General features: G+C 36.1%; 3 protein-coding genes across 3 annotated transcripts; 1 reads left to right on the top strand and 2 right to left on the bottom strand.

Annotated features, from left to right (window-relative positions):
• Positions 1-6,496: 6,496 nt before the first annotated feature.
• LOC128858425 (phosphatidylinositol-3-phosphatase SAC1) lies at positions 6,497-9,833 on the top strand. The gene is made up of 10 exons (XM_054094689.1): positions 6,497-6,865; positions 7,144-7,235; positions 7,325-7,662; positions 7,721-7,829; positions 7,888-8,075; positions 8,143-8,298; positions 8,372-8,761; positions 8,826-8,993; positions 9,078-9,179; positions 9,246-9,833. Exons 1-10 carry the CDS (start codon positions 6,828-6,830, stop codon positions 9,441-9,443), a joined length of 1,779 nt encoding a protein of 592 aa, XP_053950664.1. The 5' UTR covers positions 6,497-6,827; the 3' UTR covers positions 9,444-9,833.
• A 141-nt stretch (positions 9,834-9,974) lies between these two features.
• LOC128858426 (28S ribosomal protein S29, mitochondrial) lies at positions 9,975-11,368 on the bottom strand. The gene has a single exon (XM_054094690.1). It carries the CDS (start codon positions 11,249-11,251, stop codon positions 10,073-10,075), a length of 1,179 nt encoding a protein of 392 aa, XP_053950665.1. The 5' UTR covers positions 11,252-11,368; the 3' UTR covers positions 9,975-10,072.
• A 6,216-nt stretch (positions 11,369-17,584) lies between these two features.
• LOC128858422 (ADP,ATP carrier protein-like) lies at positions 17,585-19,497 on the bottom strand. The gene is made up of 3 exons (XM_054094686.1): positions 19,012-19,497; positions 18,786-18,913; positions 17,585-18,535 (listed from the first exon to the last, which is right to left on the bottom strand). The coding sequence occupies exons 1-3, from the start codon at positions 19,324-19,326 to the stop codon at positions 18,058-18,060; spliced, it is 921 nt and encodes a 306-aa protein (XP_053950661.1). The 5' UTR covers positions 19,327-19,497; the 3' UTR covers positions 17,585-18,057.
• Positions 19,498-22,607: the final 3,110 nt, after the last annotated feature.

The raw sequence follows: 22,607 nt of genomic DNA, 5'->3' as shown, positions 1-22,607 counted from the left end.
ACACTTGGAGATAGCAGGTTGTAGCAGAAGCGCAGAAAGCAGGCCATTCATGGAGACAAATTAAATGTCTATCTTTAAACAAATCGAATTATAATATATTCCTACCTAGGAATATAAATATTTTACTATATACATAAATATAAATATATACATAAATATTCTCTGTATTTTTTTTATTGCATCACCCCAGTTCTTATGTGATAAAATGCGTCTTGCTTCATCTATTCGCTACTTTCAAACATATGGCGAATCACAGAGGCTTAAAGCCTCAAATGCATTGAAATCCGAGCCAAATATTTTCTACCAATCCTATTTCTTTGTTGTTCCGTGGTTGTCATTTAACTCCTTCGAAGTGGGTCTGAAAGGCATTTTTGTTTGATCACATATTTGCTTCCGGCTCATCCTCTACTAATTTGTGGATTCTAAGGTACACACGCAGCTAAAACTTAAATCACAAACCAATATTGAATACAAAGCATTAGCGCAAACTAGTCGCTTATGCTAATCAACTTCGGTAACAACAAAACAAACAAAAAAATAGATTGTAATTATAAAACACAAAAATGTATCCACGTTTTATATAATCATTTTTAAAGTAGGAAGATATATATATGCAATGGAATTTGCTTGAAATTCAAGTGACGATTTATATTCTTGCTAATTCGAGGCGAAGGATGTTCTGGGTAAAATGAAGCCAATAGTCATAAAATTTGGTTATGTACACAGTGAATCACAAAAGTCTTCACAAATAACTAACAAACCTTTTAATCAGAATTTTTGGAAAAATGGACCATGGAATTTTGAGTGTTTTCTTCAATATGGAAAAAGTAGAGCATAAGACCATCAGCAATTGTCAAAAATCAATGCGATTTTGAGTCACTTCAAACTTGCGCATACTTACTTAATTAGCTGGCAACTAAAACCGATGGTCGGTCTTGACCGCTACCAAAATGATGCGCCAATCTCCTCTGCATTGCACGCATTAACGCCAGTTAGAAACACCAAGGGCGGTCAGGTCATTGTTGATATTTCGAAAAGAGTACCTTCTTTGCTGGACTGTTGTTATCCAATCACTCAACGTGACCTAGCCAACGCAGCTACTAAATTTTAATGCGCTTCACTACGTTGATATCGGCGTACAGCTCGTATTGAACTCATGGTTCAATCTTATTCGGTATGTCTCGTTTACGCAAATTGGACCATAGATCTTACGAATAACTTTTTTCTCGAAAGCTGCTAGCAACCGCCTATTGATGTTCGTCAATGTCCAGGACTCAGCGCTATACAGTAAGACCGGGAGGATGAGTGATTGATAGAGCGTTTTTTTCGTGCGTGGAAGTAGCACCTGTTGGTCAGAGTTATTATTCGCTGGATTTCTAGACTGATAAGTTTGTTGGTGTTACTGCTGGATCCTAGGTAGACAAAGTCCTTAACTACGCCGAGCTCGTAATTGTAAATCGCAACCTTCTGTCCAATACGTGTAGAGTTTTTGGTTGTTGACACAAGGCACTTTGTCTTGCCCTCGTTTACCGCAAGACGCACTTGACGGAATTCTTTTTGTAAGTTGCACTGGCTGCCTGCTAACTATTGCCAACAATGTTGATATTATCAGGCGCGATTAATTTTTTCTTCATCAAGTTGAAAAAGTCGCATGATAAGAAATCGGAAATAGTCTGAAACCCCGCTTCGTTTCGAATGGTTAAGAAACATCTTTGCTAATTATCACAGTGCTGCTTAGGGTCATTCTGCAAAGTCGCCTTTCCACTTTTCTTGTAAATTGAACAGAGCGCACTGAGATATCAGTTGCTGGGCATGCTTTCATTCAAAATTCAATGGTATAATAAAATGTAATTTTTCTAAGAATTCTGATTAAAAAGTTTGAATGAAAGTTTTGATGAAAATTTGTTAAATTTTTTTTAATTGAAACTTGGATTTATATGGGTGTTCTAATAGAATGAACTTTATTTTAATAAAAGACTTTTAATATGAAATATGTAACAAAGAAACTGTCAATACTTCTCTATATGTTCTTGTATTATAGTTATGAAACTCGCTACACGTATGTATTAAGTTGGGGAATAAGTTCATAGCGTTTTACCCAAGACAAAAACCAATAAGTTAATCAATTATATATTCGCTGTTGCTGTTCACAACCTCTTCCTACTTCTCGACCAAATTTTTGATGCCGTTCCGCCAAAAATCGCGTGGTCTGGTGTCAAAGAAGTAGTCGAACCAGTTTTTAAAGACTTCTTTGTTTTCGAAGGTAAAGCTCTTTATATGATTTGGCAGGGAGGGGAAATGATGGTAAAAGGACCGGAGAATGCGGCGGATGCTGAAGGACCTCCCATTCGAGGTCAGGGATTTAGAAGATGGCATAGTCAGTACAACGGGCGGCCGCCGTAGCCGAATGGGTTGGTGCGTGATTACCATTCGGAATTCACAGAGAGAACGTTGTTTCGAATCTCGGTGAAACATCAAAATTAAGAAAAACATTTTTCTAATAGCGGTCACCCCTCGGCAGGCAATGGCAAACCTCCGAGTGTATTTCTGCCATGAAAAAGCTCCTCATAAAAATATCTGCCGTTCGGAGTCGGCTTGAAAATGTAGATCCCCCCATTTGTGGAACAACAGCAAGACGCACACCACAAATAGGAGGAGGAAGCCCGGCCAAACACCCAAAAAGGGTGTACGCGCCAATTATATTATATATATTATAGTCTTAACTGCAGGTAGCTTTTAATTTTTTTTTTCCTATATAATTATTTAACTAGTAGATATCTTTATTTTACACGGGGATATTTAAAGGAAAATATTTCATCTACATCCACAAATCAAAAAAAAGGAAAAACGGACCTGGATCAGTATATGGATGAGAAAAGAGGTCCCATGGTAAATTGTTTAAACATGAAAAAAGAAGAAAGAGCAGAACGGAAAGCCCAGTTAGAAAGGGAGAAAGTCGAACTTTTTAAGTCGCTGGTCGATTTCCTCACAAAGTAAATATAAGTACATACGTATTTGAAGTGATATGAAAATGCGGAACTTTGTACTTGTAAAGTGTTTATTACAGGCAAAGTGACCTGTAAGTGCTCCACAGAGTAATCTGAGGCCCTTTTTATTTAGGGTTAGAGCAGATTTTGCTCTGTTAGCATTGAAGTTCAAAAACTTTTTGGAGTGATTAAGGCCGCTTGTGCCGTTCCAGTGTTCCCTGATTTTTGTTTGGATCCATTTTTTGTTTTCCTGTTTTATATTATTTTTGTTAAAGCCGAAAAATTGGGTTGGTCCAATAAATAGCCATTCTGACCCTTTTTTGGAATAAAAGTCTGCCTTCTCGTTTCCTTCGTGTCCCTCATGTCATGGTACCCAAATCAGTGAGAACTGATTATAAGTGGCCAGTGTGTTGAGTGCATTGTTACACTCTATTACGACCTTTAACTTGAATGTGAAGCTATTCAAGGCTTTAAGAGCCGATTGGCTGTCCGAAAGTATTTTCATTTTTACTTTATCTTTTGGAATGATTTGCCCTGTTTACACTATGGCGAAGAGCTCCGCATGGAAAATCGTGGTATCTGTACTTAGTGTTAGGGATTTTTGTGCTCTAGGCCCACCTATTCCTGCTTCTACTCCTTAGATCTTTTTGAAACCATCTGTGTACCATTTTTGTGAGTCATCATTTAACCATGTTGGGTTAGTGTTCCACTCTTCCCTAGACGGGAAGATAACCTTGTACCTCTTTATAAAATTGAGTACGGTTTCCGTGTGGTCATTCGCATGGGTTATGCCTACTGCATGCTAAACCCTGTTCAAGATATTGAGGTGTCCAGTAAGATCTCCTGGTTTAAGTTTTTCTTTCATATGAAAAGAGAGTGATTGTATAGTAGCTTTCTCTTGTATTGTTAAATGCAACGGTGGTAAATTTAAAAGCGCTTCTATGCCAGCAGTTGGGGTAGTTCTCCTGGCCCCTGTTATACTTAGGCACGCCAGCCTTTGTAATTTACACAGTTTTGATATAGCTGTGGTTTGATTTGTTTCAACCCATCATACCAAAGCCCCATGTAGTCCAATAGTTCTTACCACGTGTAGACGCAGAAGGTAATTTTAAGGTTCAGACCCAAGAGTTGTTTTGTGGTCCAAAGGTTTTTCTTTGCCTTTTTTATTACTAAGTTAAGGTGGGTCTCCCAAGTGAGTTTTTTATCCCAGATAATTGCTAGATATTTACCATAACCTCTTCCTTTAGAGGTACCTCTATTCCATTCATTATCAGAATGGGTATATTTAGAACCCTTTTCCTGGTAATTGGGATATTAGTGGTTTTGGAAGGGTTGATTGATTATCCCTCTTTTCTACACCATTCACAGGTTATAGAGGGTGCGCCATCTTCTCTGTCGGTATGTAAACGCTGAAAAACTTTGTCATTTACCAACCGATCGACTTTAACGTACATATGTTCACTATTTTTACTGAATAGTAAAATTTCAACCATGAATCGCTTTACACCGAAATCGACGCTATAAAACCCAAGGTGATGACAAACGCAGAAAAAATATCGCAGCTTGTTATTGCTAATAAAGTTGGCCACTTGATTCAAATTGTCTTCAAAAAATAGTTTTAATAAATTGTAAAGAACCAAACCAAATAAATATACCTCACTTATATGGTACAAATAAGTTTTTTTTTCCAAAGTTATTCAATGTTTTCATACTGACATAAAAGATGACGCACCCTGTATTTAAGGCAACCTGCATAAGGTTTTTTATGGTGCATTAAGTGGTTGTCTTTAATTATTACAGAAATGTCATCTGCATACCCTATTGTTTTATACCCTTTATTGTTAAGGGTTCGTACCAAATCGTCAGTCAGGATAGACCAGAGCAATGGCGATAGTACCCAATTTTGGAAGATATCAAATTGTCTTCCGAGAAACTATTCCACCTAGATGAAGAGCAGGTGCAGCTATTGAAGCAACTGTGACTTCTAATAACTGTGAAGTTATTCTTGACCTCTGTAAGTTTAACCTAGAAAAAGTCAATTTAAATGAACTTAAACTTGTTTAAATGAACTTGTGAATATTTTTGTAAAATTCTTATAACAAATATTTTAGGATCGAACTCAATCCTTCTGGGACAAGCTGCCAGCACGCTGATGAACTTTCGTTTTAAAATAATTTTCGTATGGGCCGAAGGCATTTTTCTACTTATTTTGTGCGAATAATTAAATAAAGTAAAATATTGATTTAAACTTAATTTTTTTTCTCCATCACCGATATTCACTGCAAATAATAGTAAGAAAAAGCAAAGAGCAAGAGCAAGAAGGAGAGCTGCCAAAGCGAATAACGAGTGCGCTGCGGAAACAGGATAATTCACCAAGGATAATAGAATACAAAGTTGCATCTTCCGAATACGCTGTGACGTCAGAGCCTATGAATAAACGAACAAAAGGAAGGGGAACTATTTCTTTGTGAAGAGAAAGAGTAGGCGAACGCAGTGGAAACAACCAAATACAAGAAATTATATGCACATACACACACTTTGTTTTTTTTTCACGACGTCTTCTGCTTAAAAGCGAAAAAAAACTGTAGTTGAGACATTATAAAGGGCCCGCCATCTATCGTTACGGATTTGAACTAGGTGTTATTTGAAGAATGGTAACACTTAGCTGTCATCTGATTTGACAGAAAATTAGTTTTATTCTTCTGCTGAACGAAAATGGTTGTGTATACGCTCAAAGAACGCTGGGAAATATTGCGACATTACTTTGAAAATCATGGTAATGTTGCAGAATGTGTACGCAAATTACGTACGGCAGTGGGAAGAAGAAAAGCACCGAATGAAGCGTATCTGCGTTACTTTGCGAAAAAAGTAAGAGAAACTGGGTTGCTTATTGACAAACCAACGCGTGACCGACCAAAAACCGTGCGTACACCCGAAAATATTGCTGCTGTGGCCAGGGGTGTTCGTGAAACACCAGGAACATCAGTTCACCGTCGTTCTCAACAATTGGACATTTCGGAGACATCATTGAGACGAAAATGTGTTGAAAAATTGGACCGATCGTATGGAATGGTGCATGGCTAGCCGAGGCAGCCATATGAATGAAGTTGTGTTCCATCATTAACCGGAAGGATTGTACTTCAAAATAAAAAAAAAAGTTTGGAAAAATATTGAGTAGTTTCTTTTTTATAGCATTTTTAATTCCATAAAGTTATATGGCGGACCCTGTATATTTATTTGTGCTTTCGCAATTTAACAATCGGCGCTTCGTTTTCACTGGTTTGTTTAGTTTAAATCTCACAAATCACAATATTGCCAAGCCATTCACTGAATTGGTAACGGACTTGAAGTCAGACTTGTCAAAATCACGAAAAAATACAGCAACTGTTTTGGAAAGACGCCCCCTCAATGCGCCTTGGTAATTCGCAAATAATTTTAGAGCGAATTACGAAACGTGTTAACATAGCATTAGATTTCCGGCTGTCAAAAAATTGCAACTTTGTTCTTTATCGTCACAGCTGTTTAGTGTCAAACTTTGCAAATTTTTTGTTGGAAGTCAATTTTTCCACGATTCTAAATTAATTATTTACTACGATGAGCAGAAATAAATAGCATAAATGACTTACAAAATAACACCTCAACAACGAAAGCATTAACGAAAATAAAGAATAAAGCCGATAATCGCCAAGCATTCCTAATAAAGAAATTATTGTGGTCTTGATTTTGTTGCCAAGCAGTGATTTGGAAAATTGATAAAGCAGCAGTATATTTTAAAAGAACTTATTAGTAACCAATAAGTATCAGAGTTTTAAAGCAAGTTACCAAAAGTGATACGCAAAAATGGACACCAGTTGGGGCATACATGATGACATGAATCTGTAAGTAGCTTTAAGCTGTGATTATGTTTGAAAAATGGCAATGAAACGTTAAGGCTGGTTCGTTGCGAATATTGGAGTCTATGAGTATGAGTATAGGAGGGTGTACATAGTCCACTCTTGTACCATCAATAATAATGCATTAGTCTTGCCACTGCCACCCCTTCTATAGTGAGTGCTTTTGACACAATTATGACCACTTGAAGGAAAATTTGATTGATTTTATTGATTTGTTGTGATTTTTTTTTTGCTATAACTTATGCCTAATATACATATACTAGATACATAACGCCGGAGCGTTTCGTTGTTGAACCGAATGGCAAAGATGAGCTGCTGGTGATTGATCGCGTTGCGAATACAGTGCGTGTTCAAAGTAAGTAATCTAATTTGGAACATATCACAATGGTAGAATTCCATATGTATTTATACATAATGCGATACCAATATAATTAATTTTTTTAGGTAAGACCAACCAACTTAACAACCAAGTGCCCACACGACGTGTCTGTGGTATTCTAGGCACAATACAACTGCTAGGTGGTCACTATCTAATTGTGGCAACTCATCGCCTTTACGTGGGCATGCTGAATGGAGCCATAATATGGCGTTTGGCTGGTTACGATATCATACCCTACATTCCGACCATAACACATTTGCGTCCCAAGCAGAGGGAGCAAAATGAAGCTTACCTAAACATGTTGCGGCAAACATTGGATACACGATTTTTCTACTTCTCATACTGGTACGATTTAACGCATTCGCTGCAACGACTCCATGGCATGCCACCAGATTTTATGAAGGTACGTTTGTAAAATAAAATCTTTACAAATTTTCTCTAAATATACTAATTTTATAAAGAATGGATTGTTCGAACGCGCCGATGAACGCTTCGTTTGGAATGGCGCACTTCTACGCAACTTCAACTGTCCAGAAATGCGTAAATTCGCACTACCAATTATTTTAGGCTGTAAGTTTGTCTACATTTCTCATTCTTACAACTAGAATTGAAATATCTTCTTTCACAGTTGTTTCCATCAACCAAGTACAAGTGAATGGCCAAACATTCTTTTGGTCAATCATTTCACGCCGCTCCATACATCGTGCTGGCACACGCTTCTTTGCACGTGGCATTGATGAGGCAGGCAACGTAGCTAATTTTGTCGAAACGGAACAGATTATCGAATATAATGGACAACGCATCTCCTTCGTGCAGGTAGTTTCTACACATTTGATGAAAAATGGTATTTCAATTAGAGTAACATAAATGTCCTACAACTCAGACCCGGGGTAGTATGCCCTTCTATTGGCGCCAACTGCCAAACCTACGCTACAAGCCCGATCCGGAGCTAGTGCCTGGCAAGGATCACTTGGGAGCATGCAGTAAACATTTTGAATCACAAGTTATGCTGTATGGCCGCCAAATAATATTAAACTTGGTAATTTGAATAGCTGCGGAGTGTATATGTATTTTCATATAATATATTTTACATTTTTTTACTGAACTTGTAGGTGGATCAGAAACGCGCAGAAGGTATTCTGGAACGGGCATTCCGCACATTTGTGCAGCAAATTAATAATCCGAATGTACGCTATGAAGCCTTTGACTTCCATGCTGAATGCAAAAAAATGCGTTGGGATCGTTTGCAAATTCTAATCGATCGTGTCGCTCATGAGCAGGACGAGTTCTCAGTTTTCCATTTACGTGAAGATGGTAGTTTGGTAACAGCACAGGATGGCGTATTTCGCACAAACTGCATTGATTGCTTAGACCGTACCAATGTTGTACAAAGTATGTTGGCCAAGCGATCGCTAAATGCTGTGCTACAAAAGCTGGGTATTTTACAAACCGGTCAATTAGTAGAGCGTGCTGCGCCCAACTTCGAATATATTTTTAAAGGGGTGTGTCAAATAATCTAAAATTTTAATTAATTTTTTAACGTACGCTTTTCACAATTATAATCAGGTTTGGGCTGATAATGCTGATGTAATTTCTCTGCAATATTCTGGTACCGGCGCTCTGAAAACGGATTTCACACGCACAGGTAAACGTACAAAAGCCGGTCTTATGCAGGATGGTGTTAATTCGGCAACACGCTATTATCTCAATAATTTTTCTGATGGAAGCAGACAGGTGAGTTTCCATGCGAAAAATTTAATTGCTTATATTTGAATGAATTTAAACTATTGTACATTTTCTAAAATTTCGTTTCTTAAGGATGGTTTTGATTTATTCTTGGGCAAGTATATTGTGAAACCGGATGAAGGTAATTTACTGCCATCGCCTTTGGTAGTTACGCGCACATGGCGTTACAATACGGTACGCTGCTAATCTGCAATAAGGGAAAATAATTAATATGCATAACCGAACTGTCTTATATTTCAGATTCCTTCCGTTTTGCTGTTTGCCATCGCTATGCTCTTTATCACGGCCATATTTCCGTCAGAATTTAATACGGAAAGTTTATTATTCCTTTTGTTCTGGGGAACAATTGTTGGAGTGGGTACTGCTGGCATATTGCATTACGGTGTGGAGTTCGTCGACTGGCCACGTTTACATCCGCCAATCAAAATTGAAGCCTAGCAAATATGGGAACGGCGTTATTATGTGCGTTTAGATGAAAAGTAAAGATTAAATAAATTTCGCACTGACGCCGCGAGCAACACTTGATTAACGTATGTATGTATGCACAGCAGTGAATTTAGTTGAATAATTCTGCAGCATTTGACACTAGTGTTCATCTTAAAATTCCTTGCTTGTTTATAGCCAATTTTGTGTTGATATGTTATTCTGTAAGGATATTCGTCAGGTTTATGATAAAGATATAAAATACAATTTTTAATTAACGCAAAAGAAAAAAAACCATGAAATGACGCGAAAATAAACAATTACATTTACTTATAAATGTAACAAAATTCTTTGTGAAATACGTAACGGTTATTCAATAAATAATCCAAAATCCAACGAAGTAAATACAGTTGTAAATTTCAATATCATTGCAACATTTGCTTAGCGGCTATGTGTATTTTATTTAAAAGCATATATTTGTGTACAAGAAATCTTTACTTCAGTCATCTAGGTAAGCCCCACTCGAAAGTTCTTATTTTAAAATAATTGAATTTATAGCACCTGGCCAGTTTTATTACTTCGTTTGTAATATTATGTATTTAAACAATATTTGGTTTTCGGTTGTTCAAAAGAATTACATCCATTTACAATGAACGTGTTAATTGCATTAATGTATAAGGATTCTTATTGCTTAGGTACTTGAGTTGTTCGTCAAAGCCCTCCGGAGTTTTCTGTATCCAATTTCGATCTAAATAGTACTGTATACAACTTGCGAACTCTTTGTCTGTATAATTTTCAACGCGCACCGGTACAAATGGGTCTAGATGTTCAAATCCTTCCTTGCCAAGTAGATAACGAGGCATGTACGACTCCATATAACCTTCCGTCATGCCTATTTTATCTACAGTTAATATACACACCCCATTAGTCCAATTATAATTTGTAATATCTAAGAAGGGTTGAGTCAGCGTAATGCGATCTGGAGTTATACGCTGTTTATTATCGCCGAAAATCCGAGTCTCCGGATGGTAGAACGCATTAAATCCGTCAATCGCCACCATTACTTTACAATGCTCTTCGCTAGCGTGTTGTTTTAATTCGGATAATAAGGCAGATACTGTCTCAGATGCGAACTTAATACGTGTAATACCATGCTCCACCAATTCCAATAGCGTTGAGCCAGCTGGTGTTGCTTCTCGTTTACTCCAGACATAATCTTTACTAGTCTTCAATTGCAATTTCGAAAGTAGGTCGGCATTTTGGGTCTTGAAATGTACCAACCAAGCCGCTGCATCGAAGGGCAAGTCGATGAATCCTTCTTGCGAAGCTGCATTTGCGGTCTCCTTTGGACGTTTCATCCAGTTAGGCACCCAAGGCACGTGTACAAGTAAGAAACCGTTTTGTAAACCGTAGTGCAGTACATGAGCCATAGTTAGTGTCTTGCCAACACCATTATCACCGTATAGAACATAACGAATGACTGGTCGTTTGAAATCAGTGTTCCGGATGTAATTTATTAGTTCTAAGCCCGTTGGACGCACCATAACACAAGCTTCGGTGAAAGTCTTTACTTGTTGTTCAAATTGTCGGGGCAGTCCCCCACCGCTGAATAATTGCTTCTTCTGTTCAGGGGAAATTGTGTAGAACTTGGCTTCATGCACTTTAGAATGCTTGTCGGTGTTAGTCTCGGCTGTGCGGTAATCAGTTGGAACGAGTGTCGGGCGATTATATTGTGACTCCACCGTTGCCTCCGCAACGGCTGTGCAGTAAGCCGAATATACTTTCGAAACACGCGGAAGTTTCAATGAATGCCTTGCTAACATTTTCGAACCCTGTTTGTAAAAGTTTAATTTAAATTTTATACTTTTCCAACAACCTTAGCTACACAGAAATTGAAATCCCATGCACCCAACAGCTGATTTCTGAATAGAGTATCGATAAATCGATAAAACTATAATCGATAAGCATATTCAGAAATCACGGTAAAATTACAATTCAATCAGATATTGCACAAGGCGAATAGAGTATCTACGGTGGCGCCATTAAAAAACAGTTACTTTATTTTTCGCGATTTTGACAATTCTGACGTTAGCTAAGTTCGCAATACGAAACAAATAAAAGTAGGAAAAATTACGTGTTTGTGAAAATGCAGTGAATGACTTGGTAGTTTTGAGATTTGTGAGATTTAAACTACCCAAACTAATGAAAACGAAGTGCCGTGTGTTAAATTGTGAAAGCACAAATTAATATAAAGCCTCCAAATACAGATTGTTTGCGTTTTATGCGGAAGACGAGGTGGTTTGAAAGTATGTGTGTGTGACTATAATTTCTTGTGTTTGGTTGCTTCCATTGCTTTCGCCTGCTCTACTTTTTTACAAACATGTAATTCCCCTTCCTTTGCTTTTTTGTTCCCCACGTGGCTGTGACACAATTGAACAAGTTGTATTATATGTTTGCACGACATACTACACAGTAGAGTTACTTCTTTCTATGATTTGCCCAATTTCGCGAAAAGATTTGCCTTCATTTCTAAGTTTCAGGATAATTTTCTCTCGCCACACTAATTTCCTTAGTTTTGAGGGCCATCGCTATTTCTTGTACACAAAAACTTTAAAATAACTCCAAAGTAATGTAGTCACAGCAAAATCAATTACAAACTACAATAAACCCGCTTTTGGGTATGAATATGTCACTGCATACTGCAGAAATCCCCGTTGTCATATGTACGGAAACTTTTTCTGCTTCGTTGAAATGAAGTTTTTTGTTTTGTAAAATTTAATTTTTAAAGATGTATTTGGGAAAAAAAAGTTTAGAAATTGTACAAAAATTACTGACTAAACATCTCTCATTAAAGTTTAAAAAGCTTTTGTTTTTTTACAATGAATTTCTTAATATGTTGCTTTCATTTCTGTGTGTATGGATACTTTTTCTGGCAAGTGTATGTTTTTGTTTGGAAATTTTTAATAATATCGAAATATCCGGAACAGAATTTCGTTACAAGCTACTTGTTGGGCCATAGATGACTAGATGCGGAACTCTTTTTCTCGTGGGAGCGCGGAAAAAAGTGCATTTTTTACAACATTCGTTAGTAATGCCTCACCGGCAGAAACATTGAATGGGTATATTTTAAGGAAAAATTTGGAATTTTTAGTTTCCACTCCGCCATTGAGGTTAGTATTTAGTGCGCAGTTGCCCAATATATCATCAGTATGCACCTACATATAATAAAAATCAGCACAATCAGCATAAAATCCATGAATAAGCTAAAAAATCAAAAATTAATATTTAAATGGCATTATTCAAAATTGAAATACAAATGTTCTATAATAATAATAAAGTAATGAAGACGAAAATGTATAAATAAATACATAAAATATTGCCATTTTTTAATAAAAGAATAAAGCTAAAGCAGATAACCTTTAATTATTACTTTTAAAAATAGTTAAGTAATAATTAAGTATGTTTGCAAAATATTTCAAACTTAAATTCAATTCCCTTACCTACGCTTTTCATCCATAAAATACTTACATATGTAGAAATTTACACACATAAACCATCACACAGTTTGCAATTAAATTACCTGTATGTAAATTGTATTCATATATGCACACAAAACGAAATAAAAATAGTAGCGGAAAAATTAAATTAAAGTTAATAATTAAGTCAATTAAATTAATTTTAAGACAAATAATTATAAACATTTCAATCGCACAATTTCTCCATTAAACAAAAACGAAATGTTTTCGTCAGTTATTTCTGGCGCGTTTCTTCTTGCAGCCCGCTATTTCGCCTATCAGCTGTTCAAAATCCCATAATGTTTGAATGCTGCCAAATTTGAAACGAGCTCATGGGCGCGCTCTCTCTCAAAATGAAAGAGTTTCGCATCTTATTATCTATGGTAGGGCTTTGCGTGCATCGTAGTATGCTTCTGTGCAAGGATGATAGATTTACATTAATTATGGTGAAAAAGAAAGTTACGAGGGGAAGTTCGGCTGCCATGTGACTTAGGAGATTCAGCAGCCGAATTCTGCACGACCATTTCACATGCATTCATGTACTCGTCCAATCAATCGTTAAATAGGAACGAAGTAACATGAGCGAAGACTGTATTAATTTTTTTTTATATACCTAACACTATCTTAACATCAGCCAAAATTAGCTCAATCATTTCACATACCCGTCCAATCAATCGTTTCGCTGGCAACAAAGTGTCATTGATTGATTATTTTCGTAAATCACCAAAACAATCTCAGTATTTTTGTAAACACATCCCAAGTGACGTCAGAACCTTAAGCTGATTCTGCCGAATAACGGAATGTTAAAGAGCGCACCTCTAAAAATCGTTTCACCATGACTTCTGTACACAATTGACGCACAGCAGTTAAACCATTACCTTTCGCTAAGACTGTCGAGCATTTGAAAGGCATACCCTACAAGACACTGCTGAGCACTTGAGACACTGCGATGAACAGTTTTTAGTCAGCAGTAATTATATTGTAAGCATAACAATTATTAGTTGCTTTGCCTTTGTAAAGCAATGGAATTCACTTATGTCTAATTGCTAAGAGAGGAAAACAAATATAATTACACAATGGCAAGGAGTAGGTACTCATTTTTTCCCCAGGGTCAGAACAAAAATTAGGAGCTTTCTAATCATTTTTGTAATTATTATAAATATTTATTTATGACTTACCTGTCTTGCAGGGTATTTACACACATATTTGAGTGAATAAATTTATGTGTATACGGAGTTGCGAGCGACCCGGATGTAACCCGAAGGACTGTGCTGATTCAACAACAACAAAAATTTACGATTCACTACATAAATAAAAATCGCTAACGCTTGGCTAATAGATGAGGCAACTGGTATAAATAAACATATACTGTCAGTACTGGAAAAGAATCTCAACAACAATTTAGGTTAGGTTAATATAAACAATGCAATGAAACAAAAAGGAAAAATCATCATTTATATTGACTTAAACACAGATAACCCGACTATATTACTAGTGCAAGAATTTTCTTAGTTTTCTCTCTTATATTGGTAATATGTGTTACAAAACTAAAGTTAAAAAAAATTATTTTTTCTACGTACTTCATTAGCCACTATGTCCGATTTTTTTTGCCACAATAGATATTTCAGGTCGCAGTGCTAAATCCCAGTGCAATACCAAATCATTACTTACCAAAATTTAAAGCATTAGCCCACTACTCTGAAAAAAAAAAACAATTGTACTATGGGTTTTCCAAACAGAGGTGGTATTTTGATATTCAAAGAAAAATGGAATTTTTGAATATAAATGATCAGATGGTTATTTTATTATAAAGAGGAAGGTATGCAGGCAAATGACGACCACGACCACGCTTAGAGGACAATATCTTTTTCATGAAATTTTCCTTAACCGAATTACAAAGTTGATGCCCTATGTCCTCGACAGCCTCACAAATCCATCTTTGAGGGCTTGAATCGACCCTCGGCTGTTACCGTAGACCTTCTCTTTCACGTGGCTCCAAAGAAAAAAGTCACAAGGTGGCTAATTGTGATCACCTCTCCGAGAGATAACACGCTCCGGAAACTTTTCCCGTAAAATATCGATGGTTTCTTTACTTGTGTGGCACGTAGCACCGTGTTGTTGAAAATAAACATTGTTCAGATCAATACCATTCAATTCCATTAATCATCTCTCGATAGCGTAATCCATTCAAAAATAACTCCTGCTATTGTTATGTAGCTCAGTACGTGTATCGCTTCATACAGATAACACCATTTCTCACAATAAATACTTCTGACCTCCGGTAGAACTCGATCCACTTTTGCAACAATTCCAGATCCGTTATAAAAGCAAAGAAACTGCGCTCGGAAGCTTTACATATATTGTCAGTGGCACAATTCAACTCCGCACATCGCATTTGAATAAGTTTTTAAATAAATCGCAAATTATTAACCACAAGGTTCAATTGAAATTCATATAGTACACCTTTTCCCAAGGTTGTTTGTGAGAAAAAAAAAAACAAAAACAACAATCTTAAATTACGTCATCGCTCTGCCTAATTCACTGAAAGCGGGTTAGGGGGCGTCCATAAATTACGTGAGGTGTTTTTTTCAATTTTCTGAAGGTGGGATGTCGTGAGATTTTATTCAACCCCATCCCCCAATCTCACGTGAGATTTTTCAAAATGTGGGTTTCTTATGTAAACGCGTTGGATTGTTATTGTAAAAAGAAAAAAAATTTGCTTCGTGCTTTTATTTACGACTAGTTAAGACTAGTAGTCAATATTGCTGAGAGTTATAAATGTAATAAAAATTTAACAATAGAAGACTTAAATCGTAACTACTGCGATTAAAAAAAGAATATCTACTCTAATTCAGTCCATGGAGAATCATGCGCGGTTTCAAGAGAGACTATTGGGACCAACATGTCCATATGATTTTCAGTAAAATCATGTGCTCCTTCAACTTCGTTCTAATCTAGCCACTCTCAGCCGTTGACGCTTGCGCACAGTAACTCATTAGCTCGTCTTGTGACAATCCGTGAGGGTCGCACTTTGCGGAACATACGCGCTTGCTCAGCTGGTGCAATGTGGGCTGCTCTCCTGTGCTCTGCAGCTCTTGTGATAGATGCGAAGTAAATACCGCATGTACTGCAGCATATTTTCTCTAAATCATCACGTATACTTGGGCAATAGAGATCAATAGGCGTGCTGATGAAGGCATTCAGCGGTTGAATCGGTACGCGTATTAGAAATGGAGCAAATGATTTTCCGTCATGTTCTTTAAAGTCCGGAATTGTCAAACGTCAACCTGAGTGATAGGGCGTTCGGCTCATAGTGGCGCGAAAACAACCGACGGGCTACACTGTACCGCAAATTCAGATTAAATTGAGCTATTTGGTATAAAACAAATATGGTGGTTTGACAGTAGTAATGTATAACGTCGAAGTATGAATGAAATTATTTTCTTTCGAACGAATTAGTGAATGATCTTAATCATACTACGATTACGCTTGAGATTAAATCTTAAGCATGTACAATTTTTTTGTTTCAATCAGAAAAAAAATTGCGTGATATTTGCCGAGACCCCCCCCCCTCTCTCCAACGTAAGATTAGATGAGATTTGACTCGACCCCCTCCCCCCCTTAAACATCTTACGTAATTTATGGACGCCCCCTTAGCGGTTCACGCCAAGAATGATAGAAAGAAGATTGCGAATATCAGAGAGTGCGTGACGTCACGTTTTTCCGAGTTGTGCAGTACTAACCATTTGCTCTTCGCAATAAATTTAATACTTTTTTATACCGAAAATGCGAAAATTTTCAAGTTTCGTGTTTGTTTCTTTGTTTTACTTAAAGCTACCGAAACTTTAAGTTAAAAAACTGTATTATTATACAAAAGAAGGTTAAAAAAGGCCACTCTGAGAAGATTTTATTGCTAATGAAAATTAGTTGGTTCTTATAAAATTTGATATTTTGAAAGAGTGAATTTAATTTTTTGCTCCTTTTAAGGTTATGCAAGAATATTAAATGTCCCTCTCTCAACTCTTCTTAAGATTGAAAACCTGTTTACTCATTTTAAAAGGCGTTTGAATTTACTGAATGTGGATTAAAACCATAGGGGTGTAATCGTTTCTTCCGGCCATCAATCCTTAGTGAGACATAGGTCATCAAGAGGTGTATTCATTGTAAAAATAAGCCATAAAATACCAGAAAATACTAAAGAAACCATACTGACATTTTAAAAAAAAGAGTAACTTATCTAGTTACATAACCTCAAATATAGCAAATAAGTCATTCTCTTAACAAAAGAGTCTCGCTTAGCAAAAAAACTCATAAATTAAATTGTACATAAGCATAACACATTTATTAAAAAAAAAACGCACATTCTAAATACAATTTGTCTCGCATACAAAGTTCTTTAAGTGATTCAATAAAAATTTGATGTTTTAATATACTTTCTTGAAATGGGTATTTTAGTGCGTTTTTATATCCAAAGCTAGGCAACACTGCAGGAGCGAGAGAGAGATTTGACTGCCGAAAACAGAAGAACACCAACAACAACTGCAATCGCGGGCAATGCCACCAGATGTTAAAGAAAAGTAAAGCTAAATAAAACTGAGTGAATTATTTAACTAATTAATAAAAAATGTATATTTAACAAAATTATAAACATTACAAATTAATTAGAACAGGTTAAAAAAAATTCATGAAGAAAGAACTAAATAACAAAAAAATGCTAAATCAAGTTACGAAAATGGTAATCTAGCCATACTGGAGCTAAAATCACGTAACTCGTTGTCAAATTCGCTGAGAGCAAAGTAACGGGACCACGATAGGCGCCATCTCATTATTCTTTCCATTATGGGTTCACGCAATATTCGCTCATCAGTGGCGCTACCAGTGCACCAGAATTAAAGTTATTAATAGTGGTAACAATTTTTGGTAACAAAAAATTTTGCCAACCACGAAAATAACCTGTAAAAGTTGAAACCTCCATACAACCAAAATACGACACAATTTAGTTCGAGCCATCACGTTTCGAATGCATGCATGGGTAATTCAGACTACTAAAATTAAAAATAATATATTTGTTTACTAGAAACATCTAAGTTTGTTAATTTTCGCAGAGTTTTATATTAATAAAGCATTTTCTTTATTTCATCATACAACACCAAAACGATGGCAGCACCAGTGCCACGCAATATATTTGAAAATGCACCTTTAAAGAAAGCGAATGGACCCTCTGTTTTGGCGATAACTAGCCAACAATGTGCTGTGTTCTTATAAATGCGTTCGGATGCCTTTAAACCAGATTGCATCATCATACGCCGACGTACCGTGTCGAAAGGATAGGAAATTATACCGGCCATAGAAGTTACAGCTTCAGCTATCATAAAGTTGATCCATATCGGTGTGTTTTTGGGATCTGGCAACATTTCACGGGCTGTGTCATAGCACCCAAAATATGCCCCACGGTACACAATAATACCTTGCACGGACACAATGAAACCACGATATAATCCGACCGGACCGTCACTTTTGAAAACCTTTAATATACAATCAAACAGTCCATTGAATTCACGTTGACCAGCTTTTCCCACATCAGCAGCCAATCTGTTACAAATATAAAAATTTTGTCAGCTTTAGGACTCTTGTCTAAAAACTTTTACCAATATACATCAAAGAGATAATTTGATCTTCAAAGATATAATTTCATGTTTATTGGTAGAGCTTTATACCCCATAAAAACCATAAAACATAAAATTGAATGACGAACTTTATAAGTTTTTAAATAATAATGCATATTTATCCAATCTTCTCGAGCAGTATCGAGGTCAAAATATTCTACGAATACACCACTCACCGAGTACGCGCAAAATCCAATGGGTAGACAAAGCAAAGTGATGTGGCACCTGCTGCTCCGCCAGATAGTAAATTGCCTACGAAGTAACGTCCCGGTTGCTCTTTTTTGTTAACACCACTTAGGAATATCTTTAAATATGCCACAACCATTTTTATATATTGTACATTAGATATTTTAACAAAACATTCACATATACATATACATACGTGATTTCTTTTCTGCTTACCTGTTTGTATTTATCCTTAAACGCAAAATTCAAAGCCTGAGTAGGAAAATACCTAATGACGTTAGCTAAATTGCCTCGCCAAAATGCTAAAAACCCTTGTTCTCGAGGAATCCTTATAAAGCAATCTATCATTCCCTTGTATTGTTTGTCGGCTGCAATTTGCTTTGATATAGCCTGCACTTGCAGAAGCAATTTGACACGTTCAATCGGTGCCATTGCAGTCTTGGCAATCGCTGCCGAAACACCACCAGCCATGAAATCCTTAAGAAATGCAATCGGATCAGATAAATCTGATTTTATTTCACCTTCACCCATTTTGATATTCGTGCACAATAGAAATATTCTTGTATTCGAAATATGTATCTGAAATTATCAGTTAGCGAAGTTTGAAAAAATAGAGAAATCAAATGTGATAGAGTCAAAAAAATTTGAATAAAATTTCGATGTTTATTTGTCAGGTGTTCTAAAACAAAAAACAAAACGCTTCGATAACAGTAGATTAGGCGATAACAACAGTTTAGGTGCAGAGCATCACCAATCCAGTACTATATGAAAAGTGGAATATTTTTATTTTTTATTTATTTATTTATTTACAAGAGTAACAATTATAAATAACTATTACACTTAAGAGTTAACCGCTGAATACTAATGTTTATTTGGGGTGAGGTTAAAGTTAAGGGAGAAGGTACGATGGAGGAGGTGAAGAATTTTTGAGATCAGTGTTAGGGGTTAGCTGATATGGATTGTATGGCTTGCTCAGAGCTTACTGGGTTTTATATTTACTCTAGTTTGTGAAATGAATTTACAAATTAATTTAATAGATACTATTGATATCTGTGCTTCTTAATAAATCCGGTGGGCTTGCAGTTAGGAAACACAACAGTTTAACATTCCTTTCACTTTTGGCACTAGTCAAGAATATGAATTGTTGAGTAGTCGCAGGAGTTGCAGTGAGGACAGAGCGGTTTGGGCGAACCATTTAGCAAGTGAACGTAAGTAGACATTGAATGGCGAATCCTGAGTTACGTGAATTTTTTTAGGGTTTGACAGGATATGTTAGAGGAATATAAATATTATATTATATTTCGCTCCAGTGGGAGTTAAATACATGCAATAATTTCGAAAGCTAAATAGCGGAATTGAAAAGATTCAAAAAGCTACCCTTAAATCAGAAAAGTTAAATAATAAAAAGTCAGGTAAAAATTGCCCACTCAAATGCAACAATAACGATGTGACAGAGGTCTATTTATTATACATTCTTTTCGTTCTGTTTTTCATTATTAGCTCGATAGCACAGGCTTTTGCAATTGGTAGCACTGATATGTGAATCTTTACGTAAAACTGAAGATATACAAAGTAAATTAAAAAATCTTTGATGTAAGAGATAACTTTTATGCTGAATGAGGATTTTTGCAGAAAATTGTAAGGCTATAATTTAGGCATAACCTGTTATTGAAAATTGATAATATTTGAATTGATTAGCTCTTGAAAAAAGCCAATTTTGAATTTTCCCGGGGAATTTATTCACCCCAAGAATGCATCTTCCGAATTCGCACGGCGTCATTACTGAAGAAAATACAAACAAAACAAGGGAAATTACCTATTTGTGAAGAGGAAAGAAATTTTACACACACACATCCGTATAAATACGAAGTATTTCATTCTCTGTTCACAGAAATAGCAAAAAATAAAAAAATTTATAGATACAAAAAACAAAATGTATACATACAAAAAAAAAATATTTCTTTAAATATAAATAACAACTATAAATACAGGGTAAAAAAAATAATATAGGATAACAAAAGAGTAATATTGATATTAGTAATATTATCAAACCTTTAATAAAGCCGTGGTAGATGCCTATTGACCCGAAATTAACAGCCCCGTGAAGATTTCTTACGGAGCGAGAATTCCAACGATCCTTCGGAGAGAATTAACATATTGTACTATATAGGCCGACAGTGTCTTAAATTTTAAAAGAAATTTTAAATGTCTTAAGGTGGACACAGTGCTAAAAGTCGATCAAGTTTGGAAGAACACAATATGAAAATTGCTAGTCTAATTTACAATGCATTCTTACAATAAATTTGGAATCCCAGGAGTAATTAGCTGCATCGAAGGGACGCATCTAATATTCTTAAAACCATGCGACGGTAATCATTTTTATTTAGATGGGAAAGATTGTTTTAGCGTCAATGCGATGATACTAAATTAAATAACGACTTTTGTACTACTTATATTACATATGTATATACAAAATTAATATTGGTACGTTTACGGATGACTATAAAATGGTCAAAAATTCTCTTGTTTTCAATTTATCCAGTATAAAGTGGTATCTGTTATCTAGTTATGAAATCGGCTACCTCTTGATTACTAGGGAATCCCGGTTAAAAATGAAAGCCCCCTTTCTTCTTCCTCTCTTTCTCATCAATTCTACAAATTTTCCTATATTCTTTCTGGGGTAAGAAGAGGGAAAGAAAATACAAATGGTCACACTTTGACAACCAGACAACCAATCAGCTGATCAAACAATACCACCTCGTATAAATTGGTCGCCATGTTCAAAAAGTTACACTAACTTTAGGGTGGAGAGAATGAAAATGTGTGTAATCTATGTTTCCTGCTACGCATTCCGTTCAACTGTGCTCAAAAACAGCAACGTTTCCACGGCAGCCGGTTCTACGTTACCGAAACGACCCGGATTTACATATATCCGGCCAAGGACTGTCACTCCGGCAGCATTCCCCGTATGTAAATATGGGGAATGTTTATGCTGCTACAACAGCAGCAACAACAAGTCAAGGCATTTGAACGAATTCGCATGAAATTAAAATTTGTTTAGTTCCGAATACGTTTTTTTTATAACAGGATTTCGCCTGGAGATAATGGAGTCAACCACGTGGAGTGAAAGAAGGCTCTGAAATGTTGGCAAATTGTCAAGAAATTAATTCGTTTCAAACGGTGTTCAAGTCATAGGCTGGCCGGCTCTGTCACTTGACCTCAATCCTGTTGAAAATGTTTTGGGCAGACGTTAAAGCTGTAGGCAAAGAGAATCCCACAAAAATCAAAGAGCTGTAGAAGACTGTTAGAAAGGCATGGAAGGCCATTCCCGTCGAAAAGTGTAGGTGTTTTGTGAACTCTACGCCATATAGATAACCAGCAGTACTCGCTAACAAGAGCCATTCGAGGAAATATTAAGTTTTTAAGCCTTCATTTTTTGCGTTATACAATGAATTAATTATATTAGGATTTATTTTGATAAAAAATGGAGTACTGTATTTTTCGTTGATAACTGTTTTTTAAGGCCGGCGGGCCAATTAAAAGGTCAAAAAAATCGATTTTTTTTTTCCTGAAATCAATAGCTTAGATATTCAAGAACATGAGACACAAATTTTCAGAGTTAAATTCCAAGTATTTGCAGAGCTACAGAGCCGAGCGTAGTGCGGCGTCGAGCAACCGTGCGCTTATTGTTGTAGTTTGAAGCGCGTTTTCTCGGCTTTTCATTTTCACGATTTTACCTAATTTATGTACACGGTTGCAAAAAAACTAAACGAGCTATCCATTTCATTCAAAATGCGTTATCTTCAGTATTG

Source organism: Anastrepha ludens, chromosome 3, assembly GCF_028408465.1.
Source record: "Anastrepha ludens isolate Willacy chromosome 3, idAnaLude1.1, whole genome shotgun sequence".
Lineage (NCBI taxonomy): Eukaryota > Metazoa > Arthropoda > Insecta > Diptera > Tephritidae > Anastrepha > Anastrepha ludens.
The sequence above is the reverse complement of the archived record's forward strand: the minus strand, read 5'-3'. Positions and strand labels throughout refer to the sequence as shown.